The sequence below is a fragment of the Myiozetetes cayanensis genome, unplaced genomic scaffold, assembly GCF_022539395.1.
Source record: "Myiozetetes cayanensis isolate MyiCay16 unplaced genomic scaffold, myiCay2020 scf7, whole genome shotgun sequence".
In the NCBI taxonomy this organism is placed as follows: domain Eukaryota; kingdom Metazoa; phylum Chordata; class Aves; order Passeriformes; family Tyrannidae; genus Myiozetetes; species Myiozetetes cayanensis.
The window spans coordinates 33,570,733-33,590,184 of record NW_026087964.1 but is presented as its reverse complement, the minus strand read 5'-3'; the positions used below and the strand labels follow the sequence as shown (position 1 = coordinate 33,590,184).

Below are 19,452 nucleotides of genomic sequence, written 5' to 3'. Positions count from 1 at the left end.
GTTTATTTTTTCCTGGAAAGCGGTTTAGGGCGACAGAGTGGCGTCCGGGTTTCCCAGGTTGTTGTGCTGACAAACTGCAGTGGTGGTAAAGGCAGGGAGTCTGACAAAATCTCATTAATCATTTTAAATTAAATCCAACATTCCTCTCCAACACTGCCAAGAAGAAAGCTAACTTTTACAAATGAATACTCTCTCTGAAAAGAACTAGTATCCTGACCGTGTTGCTTTCACATAAATATACTTGATTTTTGTTAGGTACACATACTCTATTAATAAACAGCATTTTAAAGCTTAAAAAATAAGGCATTTGTTGCATTATTAGGACTGAAAAATACTTTTTGCTCATTTTCTGTATTAGATGCTATGAGTGAACCAAAAAGCTGAAAATTAGAGTCTCTTCCTTCTTTCAATGAATTGCAGCTTTTTGCTTTTTTAAAACTGTAAATACAGAAATTTCCTTTTTAATGTAAGCAAATTTCACATATGGAATGGAAATAGTCTGTGTAAAGATTTTCTAATCCATCTTTTCTCTAAGCCTACTTACATGAATAAGAAAAGAAAACTGCAAATCTACTAACATCATGCCAGCAAAACCAGTGGTGATGAAGGAGCAATGTGATCTCTTTAAAGTTTTTTACATACACATTTCTGAAACTAATCCTAGCTATTTGATTATGATTTAATTGCGCATATTGTATGGCAAGTCTGAACTTTTAACATCTGATAAGTAATATCAGAATATCATATAAAACTTTATCCTATTAAACACAATATTACACGAAGATTATAGAAGTTTGTATATTATTTCTCTTTAAGGCAAAATGAAACCATAATGTGCCTATGGGAGACACAGGAAACACTTTAAGTCTGTTCTTTTTCCATTTTAATAGTGCTTTTGAGCTTTGTTATTCAAAAGGGCAGATCTTACAATGGCAGAGAACAAGTCATCAGCCTTAATGTTTATTAGATCTGATACAAGCATGAAATACTTGAAAAAAAATCCCAATCCAGTAGAAGGCAAGTAGATTTGGCTTTTCTAAATACTTATTATTGTTATTTTGACATTTTAACATGATCAGGTAGGTATACCTCAATTTTAAGTACTTAATTTAATACTTGTTTTCTAAAAACAGAACTATAAACAAATAGTGAACAATGACATCCTTATACAGAGAACAAAATTATTGCCACTTCAAAAAAGAGCAATCCCTGTTAGCAATTTTTATCTGAAGAACATTAATAACCTGCAGAATATTGAAGAGGAAACAGTAACATTTATTTGCCCAGCTAGTCAGTTTATTTTCCTAAAGCTGTATTTTTAAACTGTTTATAGTGTTTCTTTTTCCAGTGTGGGGGGTGAAAGGGAAAGGTTGAACAGAACAAAATGAAATTTTTTTCCTCAATGCGATATTCTTGCTCACTTCAAAACTGACAAACATGTCTCTAACTTACATTTGTTTGGGTTTTTGCATGTTGAAGTTAAAATTTAATTTAAATTAACTTTAAGTTGAATTTTAAAAAGCCAAAGCTGTTTAAATGTGTTGTTTAGAGTTTGAATGGAAAGTATTCTAGACCCAAATAGAGTCTGAGAAAACGTATAATATCAGATACTGCCTATAACTAAGCCATGTGAATATGCAATATACGCCATAGTCCTTCAATAAATGCAGTGAGAGTCTGAGATTTTAATACATGAAACAATGAGCTGTATTTGTGTGACACTTTACATGGACTAGGACCAGGATAGCCAGTGTTTGCAGGGCGATGGGCTGCAGGCTCATTTCTTCCTTCAGTGCTGTGTACAGTCTGTACGCTTAGCAATAAGGCAACACCACATGGCCAAAGTTCAAAGGACATGCAGTGGTGGAATCACAATAGCTTGAGAATCACATTGCAGTTATGGGGTGATCGTGCTCACGTAATCAGGCTTGGGATCCTCTAGCTAAGTCTTCTGAAGTGTTTGATCAAGTAGCTGTTTCCACATCACATCATTTAGTGACACCTGGATCAATTAGGTATCTATCATTATTTTCTTTTGAAATGTGCATTGAAGAAGACACTGCCCAAAACTCAGTTTTGTAAAGGGTTTTTGGAGTATGACTAATAGACTTCTTCTCACCTTGTAAGAGTACTATTACACCTGTTTATGGCTATTTTTTCCTTTTAAAACAAAAAAATTGCCTAATTTTGCATAAGGTCCAGATTATTAAAATGCAAAAAATTACTTCTCAGCCATTTGTGCAGAAAAACTCAAACTGGAAAGAACAAAAAAAGGACATAAGAAATATCTATATTCATTTTTTGTCTCTTGGTTGCCTCGGAGGGAATTCACATTTGGTATGTTGTGTTTGCTGCTTTCTGTTCAGCTCTGTTCTGGTAACATAATGTACAACATGAGTTGGGCACTAATCATCTAACACTGTTCAAAATCCTACTGGAGAGATCAGATGCTGTTATCTGTATGCCATTAGTGCTTTGTTTTCTTTTCCCCTGGACTTGTCCTATGGAGATTTTAATCATATCACCCTGTTTCTAATTTATCTTCTTGGCTGCTACACTGGCCTTGAAGCTTTCTAAACCTTGCTAATAGATGTACTCATCTACTCCAGAAAAAAAACATGTTCTGTCTGCCTGGAGGCTTTGTTTTGTATCAGGGTAACTGGAAATTAAGAGCAATGAAGACTAACAATTCATGCTCTCTTATCAGTGCAAAATCAAAACCAGTATCACTAATGCCAACTTAAATACAAGTCAGAAGAGAATTAGGCCTCGCTCTGCATTTATGATTTGAGAAGAAAACCTTTCCTAATAAGAATAGTTCTAACTTAAAAATTCACTGCATTCTTCTTTTTACGTGTGTAACTTCTGAAGAGTGTTTTCTAGAAAACTGTATTCTGCAATCTGCACTTAAGATCACTTTAAGGAGCCCAGGAGACACTTGCCCTTTATTTTTGGTTTTACAGGTTATGTTAAAAGTTTTCCACTTGTTTTTATTTTTTATTTTTCTAATACAGGAGAAGAAATCAGTGCCTTAAACAAAGCTCTCCACCATATCATATGCTCTTTATTTGTGCTTGAGATTAATTGACTGACCACTGCAGAACACATCCTTGGCCTTTTCAAAATACATGAAACAACAGAGGGTGACGAGTAGTTGTCCTGAGAGAGGTGAGTGATACTGTAAACGTGTCTGGAAGACAGCTGCTATACTGCTGGCTCCTGGCTTTGTCTGTGTATGCTACATAAATACAAATGGCATTTACACTTGATTAAAGGTAACGTAACAAAAAAGTACAACTTTTTCCATGTGCATTTTTGTATGTGGGCCAGAGCTATAAATAAAATGCGCTAAACACTTGAAATAGCAGCAATAGCTACATTTTTTCTTCCTGTCATTTATGCAGCCCTTACGTGGACTGTCATTGTCATGATTATTCTCACTTCTCAATAAAATATAACACTCCCTAGGTACCAAATGGAAAGCAGCAGCGTAGGCAAAATGTGTGCCTATGAGGGGTATGACCTGCATTCAATTCCTGGCTCTGCCACGGGCTTTCTACATAGATCAGATTAATCTGTAAAACACAACTAAGAATACCTTCTCACCTCACGGTGTGGTAGGGAAAAAGAATAAATGTACTGGTGCCATGATGAATCCAGATCCTACTTATAGTTGAATATTATGTAAACAAACATAATGAAGAACAGCTTTTATTTTAACTATGTTACGTCAATTTAAGAAAAGCACTGCTCTGCGAGTCGTCTGAACAAACACCAAGCAAATCTCACTCAATTCCTGCACATGCACAGCAGTTGCACTGCTAATATTCTACATACTTCAGACACTACCTAAGTAATTTTTGAAGTATTTCCATAAATCTAGAACTGCTAAAAATCTAGCTACATGACTGATTTAGAAAGTACCTCAGTATTTGGATTCTGAAATGGCTCTCGAATCCTGCACAGTCACTGCTCTAATCTTGCACAGTCAGTTTTTAACAGCTTTACATACCAGTCATCTGGTATGTATTTGTCCAGGCATTTCCATCACTGACACTTCTAGACTGAGGGAACCAGTTGAAAGCAACATATTAGTTGCCCCCACTACTTTCCCTGTTTAGATTTTTCCTTGCTTAATGTGCTGAATAAGTGATTGTAGTTGCCTTGTTTCCCAAGAACTAGTGTCTGAAAAATAGATGTAAATTTATATATGTAAATTCTGTAAAACTCTCTGTACACTGTACGATTTCCCTTGGCTATCCCTGTATGACATCAGGGTTTATCTAAAATAGAGCCTGTAGTCTTTAAAACAGTGAATAGCAGATCGGCAATATGCTAAGTCAAGTTAGTAAATATAGTATAAAATACCAGGTTAGATGTTTTACAAGTGTTCTGTCATCTCCTAGAATAAACTTTATTGTAGCACTCAGACTAATGTTTCTCTAAGTTATGTATCTGAGGTAGTCAGCATTGTAAAAAAAATGCAAACAAAAGTACAACACTATTTTAAGAGATAAGAGGAGAAATTTTAGTTAAAATATTTTACAATAAAATAATTATGATTATAAATCTCTTCAGTTAAATATATACACATTACACAGTATTCTAAAAAGAATGAACGTATTAAAGTTTCAAGCAGATCTAATGCACAAATTCATCACTTTGTCAGCTTAGACTGTAATGTCAGTTTAACATTCGTAAATGGCTGTGTCAGACTAATGGCATTGTTTTGTGCAAAACTGAAAAAAATTATGAAAACCAAATCCTTCCATTCCCAAGGTAAATAGATAGAAAAGGTAGTTTACACATACACACACTTACACACACAAACTTTGATTGCATACAGAGGTTAGAATGACCAGCACTAAAATAACCCCCATCTCTACAAAATAATTAATGTCTTGAATTGACATAATATTTGAACATTACAAATTTTAAGTGCTAGCAAATTGTGCTTTTAGGCAGCCACATGGCCAATAAGGTAGATGTTGTCATAAAGGTGCCCTACAAAATCTTCACTAATATTCTGTGCAGCTCGTCGCGTATTTCGGATGAATTCCCTCTTTGACATTTTGTTCTTCACGTGAGGGCTTGTTAGATCAATTGAAAGTAGAATCAAAGAGTAACACAGTACATAAACTGCATCTAGACAAGAGAGAATAAATAAAAAAAAGTTTAAAGAAGAAGTTGTGATCATTAAAGATACTGTTCCCTCTCCAAGAACCTTACGGTCTTCTTCATCTGGGCTCATAATTTTGTTTATATATACATATATATGCATATATATACATATATAACAACTCAAAAGGGTATCCCAGTGAAATGAAATTGAATACAGAAACTTTCAAAGTAATAATGTCAGCACGCTGACAAATGAGAATTCATAAATCTCTTAATATTTCTACACAATCCAAAAGTCACTCAGGGCTTTATGGATGTTCATTTAAGCAGATTCTTGAAGATTTTGTAAACTAAAGCCAATATCCTGCAAAAGCTTATCTTTAAATATGTAAGCAGTTCCACTGCTGAGAACTGTCTCCCCCTAACCAATTAGAAATGCTTGTTAACTTTGATGAGGCCCAAAATTCCCTTTCATTTCTGTGAGACTATCCACAAAGTAAAATGTTAAGTGTGTAAGACTTTGCAAGAGGAAATTCAGAGACAGTAAAAGACTCAAGCAAAAAGCTCAAGCACAGACAAAAGTGAAGGAAAGATAACATGGAAATAAACTTTACTAATGAGCTAAAAAAAGAATCTGTACATTTGGGTTTTGCCTTTTTTTTTTTTTTTTTTTAATCCAACTGGAATTATGACTGTATACTGAACTATGTCTGTACTTTCAGAAATACTTGTTTAGGTGCCAAATTTAAAGCTATCAGAAACAGTAGTATCATCCAGAAATAAAAAGACTGATCCACAGAATCAAAGCTCATTTTTGCTTACCAGGACTAAGGCCAAGTTCTCTCATCAAATCAGGATTACAAGCACAGAACCTGTGAGAGAACTTTGTTATGAGAGTTTCAAGGTACTCCCCACGCTCCTCAGGAGCATGAATGTGTCTGAAGAACTCTCTCAGTGCATTTGGCAAGAATTGATTTCTGAAGTTGTGCAGCGTCACGAGGTCATCCAAAACATCTCGCCTGGTAGAATGAAAACCCACATTATTAGAGAAGTTTCTTTTAACTGTTGTAATATGAAAATGTAGGTTTTAAAAATAAAACAGAAAGCTTCAGAACAGTATGACTGATCTTTGTTTTCTGATGAAAGGCAAAATGATCACTAACAGCACAAAGATAATATAAATACGTTTTTCACTTACATAGTAGCCAAATACTATAAATACATTAATCAGAATTCAAAGTTTCTTTATATGTATATTCAATCAATCTACATAGACGCTTTGCTTCCTTTAAACTGTGACAAAGCCATTAAAAAACACAGTAAAGGGAATAAATTCACGCGTCACACATTTGGATGTTTAAAAGAAACGGCTATAGGAGTGTCTTGTTAAAACCAGGCTTCAGCTAGACAAAATTTGCTCACTTAAGTTCATCAGGGTATGATGCTCTCCAGTGTTTTCCACTGATCACAGGAACATCTAAAGGATTCCTATCAGCCTACAGGTGTGCAAAGGACATCTGAAGAAAATTTGGAAGCAAATCTGAAGTGAATCAAAGAATATTCTACCATGTTTAACCTAATTTTTACCTTTCAGTACTAAGATGGGAGTTCCAACATTAGAAAACTGGTTTTTATTTTTAGTGTCTAAATACACTGTTTATGAAGGGAAGACAAATGGCAGTAGAGGTTGCTAATATTAACTTGCAATCTCATCCACTAAATGGTTTTGTATATTTTCTATTGACTAAAAGATTGATAATCTTAAGTTTTACAGCACAGGACTGTCAGTGGTGATACCACTTTAGAATGACTCCTTTTATTCCTTTAGTAGTACAGGTCGAAGACGATTACAAGCAGGAGAGGATTCCTGCTAGGAAGAAGAGAAGGACAACAGCATTTCTATTTAGGTGCCTTTACTGTTCTCCTTCTCTTTCAACTTCTCTTGAAAGTGCTGGTGCTCCTCTTTCCTCATACTGCCCCCCACTCCAACCTGATGGCATAAGAAAGCACTGTAGAGACAGAAGAGCACACTACAGCAGGGAGACTGTTCCCTACTGCAGCTCATGATGCCTCCAAGAGGATGCTCCATCGCATCCTGGGAAGTGTTTGTGACTTGCAGTTGAGAAATATCACACAACCACATAATGGTTAGATGATTCAAAATTAGTGAAAAATCTATCAACCCTTCGCAAAGTGATAACTATTTTTTCTGATTAATACCCATACTAGATAGGGGAAAAAAAACCCTCAAGTCAAAAAAAGCAGCAAAATATCTATAAAAACGAATGTTAAACAGTGCGAAGACTATCCTGTGCAGTTCGAATATTCACTATAACTTCAAAACAATTTATGCCTAGAACTGCAAAAATGCTGGAAAATCCCAGGATGTGAGATTAATTATTATAGGTGGTATTTTTGAGGGTTCTTATAAAGTGTTACAAGTCACATAAACACTTGAACTGAATAACTGTTCAGATTTAGCAGCATTATTTAGATGCATTTTCTTGCCTTTTCACACCTTTAAAATTGCATCACTACAAACAAAATATTGTTGAATGGTGCTGTACATTGAAAATTCATAGAAAATATTTTAAAAGAAATTCAGATTACCTTTCATCAAGGTAGATTCTCAGCTTCTTCCAATTTAGTGTTCTCGTGCAAAAGATAAACTTAGCTATTTCTTTTGGTGAATCGTCTAATATGCCTTTGGACATAAAGTAGTTGACTCCCTGAGATAAAACACATGTACATATAAATTTGTTTAATCTTCATAATGTATCTGGGAACAAGTACTGTACTTCACAACATAGAAGTGTCATCCTACTTATTAGTTGGGTCGTTTTTCAGAATGATCCCTTCTCTAAATCACATTTCAACATGCACAATACACTCTAAAATTATAAATCAAATGCAAAGAAACAATTTATTGTTATGGTTGAGATTTTACATTCAGTCTTAGTAGGAAATTTTAAATTGTAAACTCTATAATGAGCATGATGGTTCTTTAATAATTTCTTTACAGTAGAGATAAGTATTTTGGTTTTCATACTTCGTAATAGTATTTAAAATGCTGCAGAGACCATAACTGTTAATTTAATAACTTTTGTAAATAAGAAAATCTTAGCCATAATGTGTTTAGTCTTTAATATCTTTCACTAAAACAGTAATGTTCTCACATGTATACGATGTATCACATTCAAATAGATGCATTAAATGCATTTGTTTAAATGTGTAATAATGCAAATAAACACAAGCACGCTGATTTCAAAGCATAGGTAAATATCAACATATATAAATGTGCATACACATAAATAAGAACACTATGCCTAACATAAAAATAGTTTAAAAATATAGAATTGTATATTTCATATTCATATTATAATTTCCATAATTTTACAAGCACACATTTCTTACAAAATAAACATGCCAAATTTAATTTCAAAGTATTTCCGTGATATTCTAGATTCTTTCTGGTCATTGAAATTTCCCAAAGCATAAAAATATTTCCCTTATGACCTCAGAAATCAAAACCCAACCAATGGATTTAAAAAAACATTCACATTTTTCAATAACAAAAATCTAAACCTAAGAATAACTAACCAACTTGTTCCAATTCAGTTTGGTAAGGGCTGGGAGCAGTTCTGAGCATTTGTTACTAGACTTAACTACAATATATCCTGACTGTAGAATAACACTGAAACCTAGAACATGTAGGACAGTGCACTTCTGCATAGAGCAATGTACCAAGGGTACAACCTAAATCACCTTTAAAATACTTCTGAAATGTTTTTTCATAAATCCCTTGATATCAGGTTTCTGAATACTTTGCCCTTTTAGTTTACATGACATCTATAAAGACGTAGGGGCAACCTGTAATTCAGTGTGTAAACTAAACTTCCCAGTACTCTTCAATTTTGTGTGGAAGAAGAAATAAAGGACTGAGTATAGGTTTGGAGCATTTTATGAAGCAGATTAGTAAAGCAAAGCCTCAGTTACATCAAGCAAAAAAAAAAAGTAATTAGAAATTATGCTTACGAACAAAAGTGAAAAGCCAAGAAACACCTGTAATATTAACTAGCTATTTTTACCAGTCCATAATTTTGGCGTATAAATTTATAGAAAATATAAGTTAATCAGCATATATTTATTTAATTTAAAAAATGGTTTATAAAAATAAATAAAAATAAATCTAGCATTGTTAGGCCTCAATTTTAAGACGAATCTGTATTTAGGACCATAATGAAATATGTGTTGCACTGTAAGTTCACATTTCAGTCCAAATTAGATCATATTTTTGTCCATAACGTGGATGGACAACATAATGTTAAGTACTTTTTTGAATTATAGTTAAATAAGAAACTAATAATGAGAGATTAAAAAGAAAAACTGTGTATTAATTCCTCAAGAATTTTGGTAATTTAGGTAAGATGAGGAGCAGAACATCTTTACGTATATCCTGACTTAATGAGATTTATGCATTTGCTTCAGTAATAGATATTTGCTTAAAGTAGCACCAACTAAAGCCTGGCGAGGAAGTCCGAGTAGCATTCCTGCCGCAACAAGCAAACACTCCTGCAACATTTCCTGAAAATACCTGGCATGTCATAGATGAGGCAGGATGAAAATAACACCTTCTTCAAGACAGACTGTGGGCTGGTTTCTCTGTGACAGTAAATGTTGTAACTTCTTTCTCATGCACTAGATTGTATCTAAATGTACAGTCTTCATCTGATAGGCTACCAGCTTTTTGCGCAGCATTTTTATTCCCTGTCTCTAATTCCCCTTCTCTCTCTCTCTCCCCCCATCATACTTAATTCTTGATAATATCGTTCTCTGTGAATGCAGTCTCATTCATTTTCCTCAACTACATCACAAGTAAACAGGGTATAAATGATACTTTACCACATGCCATCATTTTTAATTGCTTTTTATTTCATTCTAAGCTATCAAAACCACTTTGCAACAGTAGAAACCTGATTTCTCTGTTAAGTTCTTGAATTTTGTCTCCCAGCAAACGAAGTTCATTTACAAGATTTACAACATGTCATCAAGTCTGCTTTTTGTAGCACTCTAAATACTGCCTTGAAACTCTCTCAGAACCCACACTTCAAATAGATCTCTTTTGGTAGCTAGGATGGTCACTTGTGGGATATATACAAGCTGAAATAAGTAGTTCTATACACTATTAAAACCTACGCTAAGATTATTTATCAGTCAGCTGGTGATTCCCTTAGGAAACATTTGACTGCAATCAGGTAGGCAGATCTGTGCCACTCTCTGACAGGTCTGAAGAGGCCTTTTTAACACTTGGGACACATTGAGGGATGAGCACATACAGTGTGTTCCTTTAATTCTGATTCAGAGCACTACGATGTTCTTAGCATTAGAGAATTAGGAAAGATGCCTCAAGGATACCTTGCCTCTGTGGCAAGAATGTTATCACTGAATTTCAGACAGCTCTGGATAAAATATTAACGTATGGAACTGTTGATTTAAATTATATATGAAAATAACAGTCATAACTATAGACTAAAAGTAACAACAAAAACCATTTGTTGTATTTCAGTATGTTATTTTTCACACTTGCTCCTTGTTTTCCAGGCACACAACGTTTACCAACCTATTCTACTACAGCACTAACACTCCTTGCTTGCTTTCTGCCTGTTTCCAAAAGCCTTTGCATTCGTTTATATCCATACGAATAATATCTAAATATCTAAAATGAAAAACTTATTTTTCAGTATTGGTTTCATTTCTACATTGATTTTCTTCTCTGCTAAGAGTACTTTTAGAACACTTCAGTATAGCAGTCAACACTGAAACTTTAGCAGTTGCTTTTGACACCTCTGTTTACATATGCATACAAAACAAACCAGACATATTCTAAGTTAATGGCACAGAAATTTTGGAATTAGTGTTTTTCCACACATATAAATAATTTCTCTGTTTTTATATTCAAATGGAATTGTTTGCAAAGTCAGAGTCAGGAAAAAATGAAGCTTTTTACCTAATGCCTACTTAGGGTAGTGCAGGAAAACATATGAGAAATACATTTGTCAACAGAGACAAATTTCATTTAGTATTTCAGATTTCACATAAATGTCTTTACACATGCTGTATTCGTTTACCTCAGTCAAAGGTGACTAAGGAAAACACTAGTAGAATCTTTAAGATTTTTAGATGATTTATAGTTATGCAAGTTATAAGTTTTCACATTTTGGTAAGATTACAGAAGTATCAACAAAGCACTCATTTCTTTCTAGTCTGTACTGTATTTAAAAAAAAGGTGATTTTGATCACCAATGAAATTTTTAAAGAAAAGCTGAGAAAATATGGGGGCAGTGACTGCCAATTTATTCTGTATATAGAGTATCTATCATATAGGTGCCAATTTCTTATTGGGGATTCTAGGTAACACTAACATTATCAGTAAATAATAATTAGACATGTATGGTATTGTTGCTCCCATTTTTCTAGGGAAATGCAGTATGTTTATATAGTTCATGGTGCATCTTCTGGAAAAAATGCACAGTACAGATGAGATTTTCTACTAGAAATTGTTAAGATTCTTTCACTAAGTAATCAATCAAGTAATTTGGTGACAAATGTGGACACAATATATCATATACATTTCAAACAGTGTCACTTTCACTGTATGTTTTCAAAATACAATCTCAGTGATACAAACTTATGATGGCAGAAATTGCAAGTAGAACACAGAAATATTTTCCACATTACACAGAATCCATAACTAATAATTTACAAGATTAAACCTCTCTGACTTTAATGTAGAGTTTTCAAAAGGTTTCAGTTGTATGTTCCTTTCCAACTTCTTTGATAAATCACACAAAAGAACTTCTTCCCCCTACAGCATATACATAATTCTGGTATTCTTCAGACAGATAAATCAATGCATCTAAAAACTGCCTTGGTTAGTAAATGATAATGAAATAGGATAAGTTTAAAAAAAATTGCTTAGAAATATAAAGCACTGTAAACATTCCACCATCTACACACTATCTATAATTAGAAATCAGGTAAGATAGTTATATACAAGTGGCAAATCCTTTAAAATCAGAAAAGGTCAGAAAAAACTGACCTCCCTGACAAAAACTAAAGGCAGTTGATAGTGAAGGAGACAATCAGAGGAGTGGAAAGCCAGGTGCAGCTTAAGCACTGTCTTACTGAACTTTATTTATTATGCTACATAAACAAAATCACAACCTCATTAAAGACTGACAGGATGAGACAAAAAATAGATATTTCCTGACCAAAAGATTTTATTATGTACCCTCAATTTCAATTTTAACTACATAGCATAGCTCCACATACTAAACTTGACAATATATTTTGTAGGGAGTTAGAAATTGAATACAAAACAGTGGGAAATAACTTCTGGTTGCTTACAAATTCTGAGTCATAAAACATGAGATGAAATGAGCACTGCATGAGAAACATTTCACATACACCGTACACTCCCCTTAAAATAAAATACAGTAGAGGCCATGTAGGCAGATAAATCACATAATATTCATACTCAAGTGTTAATACTGACACTAAATTACCCCCTCTCCAAAGAAACAACAAAAACCAGGTTCCAAAATCTTGGCTACAATGGTGGCGCCATATGAAAAAACCCAACAAAACCCATCAACCAACCAATCAAAAAAAAAACCAACAAAAAACCAAAAAAACCCCCCACAACCCAAACATGCACTGGAGGGGTTTTTTATGTGTAATGTGATTAGGCACATCCTTTCAGCTGAATGTGAGCACTTGCTATGAATTATGCAAGCTCATGCACATAATCAACACATTAAATTACAGCAGATACCACAACACCATGCACACAACAATGGCTAACCAGAGAATCCTACCACAAAGTGTGTAGATGCTCTTCCCTACCCCGTGAGCCACCGCTAGCTCTGGAGCTGTTGCTGTGGAGCCTGGTTACCCACTTTCATGACATGGGCGGTGTCCTTTGGAGAATCTTGCTCCTGTGGCTGTAAGTATTCCTATTTTTATAGTAATTTGATCAGGTCTGTTATCAAATGTAAAGCAGAGTTTGGCAGGAAATTCGGAGACACAATTTGTAATAGTGGAACGTCATATCATATAGTCCAGTCACAGTGTCCTTATAATAATAATTCTGCCAATATCACAGTTGTAAACAATAAAAGCAATTGTGAATTGTCCTGAAACTCAGGCCCTGAATGATTCCTACCAGGCTATGGTGCTCCACAGGGAGAGAGGAACAGAGCCCTTAGGAGATACCCCGAGGTTCTCATCTCTCATTGAAGCAGACTGTTTGTACTACTATTGCACAATAAAACCATAATGAACCCGTAAGAAGCAAGAGGAGCATAATAAAGTTAATACCTAACTTAGGGACACTATAAGTTAGCTCTAATCTGCAGATCTTAATTTCCTTTAAAAATAATGGATTTTTTACTAAGTGCCTTCTGTGAAGGCTCCAAACGCTTTAAACCATATCAAGATTACTTTAAATAGGGTTGAAATATAACAGCACATTATAAACTAACATAGTTAAGTGAAAAATTATGTTAAAACAAACTGAAATACAAAGAAAAATTTGGATGAACAAAGTTGCTACCAATTAAAACTTTGACATATTATTGAATATATTTAAGTTACCTGAACACTGCGTTTCATTTGAAAACCTTTACATTTATTACTAAATTTATGAAAATTCTGCTGAAAATCAATACTAATCACTCAAGTGACAAGGTGCTGATATCTCAACACTGTGTATCAGAATTCAAGGCAGAGTTGCACCAGAGAAATTACAAAATACTCCAATTTTTGACTGATAAAAGTAGTGGTCTCTTGATCAAGCAGAATATGAGATAAAGCAAGAACTTAAGCCAAATCACATTACTGTAATGATTTATATCACTGCTTTATTTATTTCACCCTGTGGTAGCAAGTTCATGTTTTCTGTATCGTATGTGCTGAGTGCAATTTGTTTCTAGAAGTATATCTTTTCATATCTCTTAGTCCTTTTCCTATTTTGGATTTATTCAACTACCACTTCCTTGTGTATGCATAATTACATGCAGGAAGTTAACACTACTTTTGTTCAGTATTGCATCGTCTACCCTCCTTTTCTACAAAACATTAAGCAGGAATCTGGTTTTGTCACTTGGGCATGTATTGCATATCTTTAAGGCAAAAAGCTGTCTACTTTCATATTTTTTTTCTTCTTTGAAAGGTGACAGACTGAAAGAAGGAACTGACTTTTCCATTTAGTTACATGAATTAATAAATGCAAACCTTTCAATTTGACATGTATTTTTTTTAAATAAATTTATGTTTTTCTATACTATAAAGATTATGCACAACAAACATCCACAGAAATCAAATCACACTGAACTTCAGCATAGTTCAGCAGTACATCTTTCTCATAATACTTCAGTATTTGCCCCTTAATAGAGGAAATTAAGTAAAAGTCCCTTACAATGAAACATAATTGTCATAGATGTAGTCAGACTTAACACCTCATCCTACTTTAACTGAAGTGGAACCAAACTCATACTCTGCAGAAGCATTTTAGCATTTTAATTTGTGTAATTGTATTATTATCCTTTTAAAATTCACTGCTTTCTCTTCAGTTAGGACACGTGTCCCATTCCTAAGTCAATACGTGGTTATGGATTTCTGGCATCCATAGGTCAGACCGGTGTACAGAGTGCTTAAGAGGTAAGTCATGTAACTTGTGTGCACAGGTACAATACCCCAAAAAAAGACCAGAATAGGGCTGTAGCTTAGTATTAACCATCCCTACAGTAAAACAAACACCTATTAAAACTTGAGTTTTATATAGCTATAGTTATAAAGCAACAATTATCACAATTATTTTAACTGTTTACTACTGTCATCAACAGTTCACTTACCTCATCAGGGTTGGCATTAAAGGTGAGACTTCCCTCATCTAGCTGCATATACAATTTTCTAAAAGAAAATCCTAGAGGTGGATTCTTATTGTATATGGAACAGTGACCCCAAGTGGATTTGCACAACCTATGAAAACAGAATTAATCTATTATAAAAATTCTTTTCTGAATTTCATATATTTTACGGAAGCCAAATGTAATCAACACTGCAAAAATAGTCAAGCTATAGGAAACATTAGAAATAGGTTGCTTGTAACATTTAGTTATTAATTCTTTTGCATGTGTGTTGCTACAATCTTCAATTATATGATCATTATTTTCTTCTCACAGAGGTTTTGGTGTATTTGAGTGTAAACTTGAAACATATCCCAGTAGGTGGCATCATAATGAAATCCACACAGGGGAGACCTCTGGCCCTGGTAGTATCTGAACACGAGAACTGTGACAAGTGTTCTCCTGCAGTACTATGACAGATAAAACATTGTGTTTATTTTCTTGTGCAGTGAACAGGACACCACATCTGCACAAAATTATGCCATTAACTCATCACTTTCCCAACCTTTTCCACCTCTCTCTTTCATATCTTGGCCAGTCCTAATTACTAGATCTAGCCCCATCCCTCCATATCTTCTATAATGCCTCAGTTTCTTTCCCTTTTATCCCACTTTGTATCTCAGTTTCATTGGTTTCTGCCCCTCATCTCAGTCTCCTTGATGACACCATCTGAAATTCTCTTTCACTTTCTATGCTCTCTAGATTCCTTATTGAACTGGTAGCTCTGCTTCAATACACCTGCTTTGTAACTAATTAGGCACAATGTTTAGGACCCAGCAAGGACCTACTGAGGACATGGCACAGACTGTTTTCAGTTCAGAACCTGGGTCTTATTTGGACTGAGTTTGGAACTGCAGCCACAGGACTTGCCAAAGCTTAAACGCATCCAATACATGTGGAATGCTGATGATTTGTAGATGTCTACAGAGATTATGCAAATTGAGATTTTTATTAATCTGCTAAATCAGAACACATTTTCATTACCAAAGTGCATACTTTGAATAATTCCATTATTTGGAAAGATTTCACCAGAAATAATCGAACTATTTCCCAGAATGAACTTTGAGGAAAATACATTGGAGTTGTTTTTGCCCCTGTATGTTAAGAATATATACTGCATACAACAAAGAAGTTCTAGTATCTTCAAGCTTTAGTCTAGGGAATTTATTTGTATTTAGGGTGGGTTTGGTATGAAGAAGTGAGCACAGTACAATGCATACTGATAAACTTAGAAGGTTACTGGTATCCTTCACTAGAATTCCTATTTCCTGTCAATACAACAGTCCCCAACAGCAGAACAATTGTGACTAAGAAATTATATTGCATTATCCTACTGCTAAGTTCATAAAGCAGGAGAGGAAGTGAAGCTGCTTAATTCAAATGCAGAGGGGCAAGGAAATACACAAGTAAAGGAAGAGATGTAGAGAATAATGAAAGCAAAAAAAAAAAAACAACCTGAACAAGCCCTTAACTATTACAGATAGAGTATCATTGGTTAAGGGACAGAAAAATGTTATAAGTTTTGCTAACCATCTACTCTGAAGACAAGTATGATTTCATGAGTCCTTCATGGTTTGGTTAAACATAAAATATCAAAGAAAATATTATTAATTGCATTTTGATATTACAGTATTTTATCTGAATCTTCCTTTATTTATTTCCTAGACATACAAGCTCTGCACATGTTTTATAGAAATGTGTTTATACCTATACTGCAGAAATTTCACTTGAGAAAAAACAGACTTTTTTTTCCCTACCTCCATAACTATCTTCCAAAAAAACACACACCTAAGTTGCTCTAAGACAAGTATAGCAGATGAGTTCTTCTGTCTTTTCATTTGGAAGTCTGTCTGAATAGCATTGCTTGCTCACGCTAGACACTGGTTTGAAATTCAGGGAAGTAATATAAACATTTGAGGTGTGCTTTGAGCTAATACAAAAGTGAAAACAAGCTCCGTTTTTTTCCCCATAATATGCCAAACAACAGGTGTGTAATAATACACTTGTGCCAAACACACTTGTGCATGTAGTAATCTCCAATAACACCTAATAGTAATTAGAAATCCAGAATAATACATTTTTAAACTATTTATGTTTCCTCTATGTAAAATCTCATTTAACTTAGGAATCTTTTGCTAAGGTTAGAGTCCCAAAAAGCACTTACTGAGACAAATTTAAAATCTAATTATTTTTATAATGTCCAGGTGACACTTTTTTGTTCATGCTTACCCTTGCCAGAGGAGCTCATCATTAGCAAGATCCTGCCAGACACACGAAGCTAGACAGAGATCAGTTGCATTCAGGTATGACAAAATGGTAAAACTAAGCTCTGGTGGCAGCATTTCCAGGTTAATGAATCCTTCTTGTTCTTTAGATTTTCTTGTCTTCAACAGGTGGTAGATGTCAATGCCTCCTTGGGCTTGTTTGCGATGGCTTGTATTGGACACATTGTTAGCAGCTACCCTCCTACCATGCTCTCTGGTAAGATAGCCTGGTCCACTGTATCCTTGCTGTTGCAATTGCTGGTTCCTAGCAACTCTCCAGAGTCCCTGACCCATCTGCGAGCCTGCTGGACATAAAATCCAAATTAAATGTTGACGGCTATTAATAAACATTTGTAAGACAGACTCAGCACACACGTCAAAATAAAACTGTAGGACTGATCCGAATAGGTAAAAAGTGAGTTTTGTCAAAATTATGCTATGTAACCTTTCTTCATAAGGCAACTGAAAAGATACTGAATAAAAACCCCATAAAAAGCCTAGATTTTTTCAAAAATCTCCATGCTTTAAGAGTTACAAAATTGACAATAAGCTTCTGCAAAGAGTACCAAATATTATCTATATCCTATGCAAGTTAAGAAGCCTTAAGCTTCAGAACATTTGGAATTCTTAGACTTCCTTTAAAATTTAATAAAAATATCTCATTTAGCATCAATGAAGCACTATAAAATTAAGGAGAAACAAAAATGTCCTGAGTATTGGGTAGCACACAAGACGAGGTTGTGACTGACACTGACACAAAGTTTCATGACTTCAATGATAACGCAGTAAGGATTTTGGGTACTGGGAAACAAGAGAGTAAGTATCTTTTCAAGCTTTCTCACCTAGTGTGATAAGATAAACCCTTCAGAATACTGTACTCACATACTTAAAAAGAGAACATCACTGCAGAAATGGTATGAAAAGCCTTTTCGTAACATAAAAAAAAGAGACTTACAAAAATATATTTGCTACTTTAAGGACCAAGTGAAGAAATTTCAGAGAAGAAACAAATTAAGACACAATTTAAACCATTCTAGAACCAGCTGCTGGAAATCCACAAGGCTCCAATATGCATGTACGCTCCAATTCAGCAGCTTATGTGCCAGTTGTCAGAACACATATAATCTTCCTCATCACGTAATTACTTTCAGCTTTGTAGTAATTCAGGAACAACGCTTTCAGAACTCACTCGTCACATAAGATGAGCAAACCCCTTGTTATTATAAAGTCTTTTAAGTAATAAGTGTCCAGAAATATATTTTTAAATTATTTTGAACATAAATTTTCAATCTCCAGATTCAACAGGCCACTCAAATATATGCTTTCCAACTTCCAATAATGTAACTTTATCTAGGAATTGAAATCTTGGTAGCTTGGCTGTAAAAACTATCACAGTAAAAAGAGCCAGGCTTGCTTATAAATTGCTGATCTCGTCCGGCTGTCTGATACCTATCAAAGACTGATTTAAGTTAGTCTTTAGCAGTGTTGACAAGCACGATAGGATGCTAAAAGCTATCTTGACTAATGTTGCATTAGCACCGGCTTCTACTTCATTACATAAAAAGCAACAAGCACTCTTGATCTAAACGCTCTCCGCTCTATCTTAACCGAGCCCTGCGGCTGCCGCTTTGCAGCCACTATCATCCCCACAGGACAACGTTCCTTCTTCCGTAACCGAGCCCGTAACCTGCGAGCCCTTCAATCCTACAGCGCCTCGAACTGACTCCGGGCAGCCGGGCTGGCGGGCGGAGGCACAGCCCGTCCCGCAGGCCCAAAGCCGCCCCAGCCAGCGGGAGCGCCCCGGAGGGAGCCCGGCCGGGCAGGGCGCGCAGGGAAAGGCTGCTCCGCTCCCGGCGAGCCCGGCCCGGCCCGGACCCCCTTGGGCCGTCCCCAGGACCCCGCTCCTCCCCCTTGGCCGCGGCCATACCTGAGCCAGCCCGGGTCCCACCGCCGCCGCGACGAGACCGGCCCGCGTCCGTGCGAGAGCCGCGCCGGGCGGGAAGGGGCTGCGCGGGCCCGGGGAGGGAGCCCGGGGAGGGAGGGAACCTGGGCAGAGTCCGCGCCCGCCGCCCCCTGTGCCCGCCGGGCCGCCCTGACGG

At 35.5% G+C, this 19,452-nt stretch overlaps 1 protein-coding gene across 2 annotated transcripts; it reads right to left on the bottom strand.

Moving 5' to 3' along the window:
• Positions 1 to 947: 947 nt before the first annotated feature.
• FBXO8 (F-box protein 8) lies at positions 948 to 19,451 on the bottom strand. 2 transcript variants are annotated; one of them, XM_050337754.1, is made up of 6 exons: positions 19,281 to 19,451; positions 17,319 to 17,658; positions 15,036 to 15,162; positions 7,732 to 7,850; positions 5,944 to 6,140; positions 948 to 5,145 (listed from the first exon to the last, which is right to left on the bottom strand). In XM_050337754.1, the coding sequence occupies exons 2-6, from the start codon at positions 17,645 to 17,647 to the stop codon at positions 4,958 to 4,960; spliced, it is 960 nt and encodes a 319-aa protein (XP_050193711.1). In that variant the 5' UTR covers positions 17,648 to 17,658; positions 19,281 to 19,451; the 3' UTR covers positions 948 to 4,957. The 2 variants fall into 2 exon arrangements, with proteins under 2 accessions (XP_050193711.1, XP_050193710.1); XM_050337753.1 differs by having other exon boundaries at positions 17,319 to 17,655; positions 19,281 to 19,419.
• Between the last annotated feature and the right edge of the window lies 1 nt (position 19,452).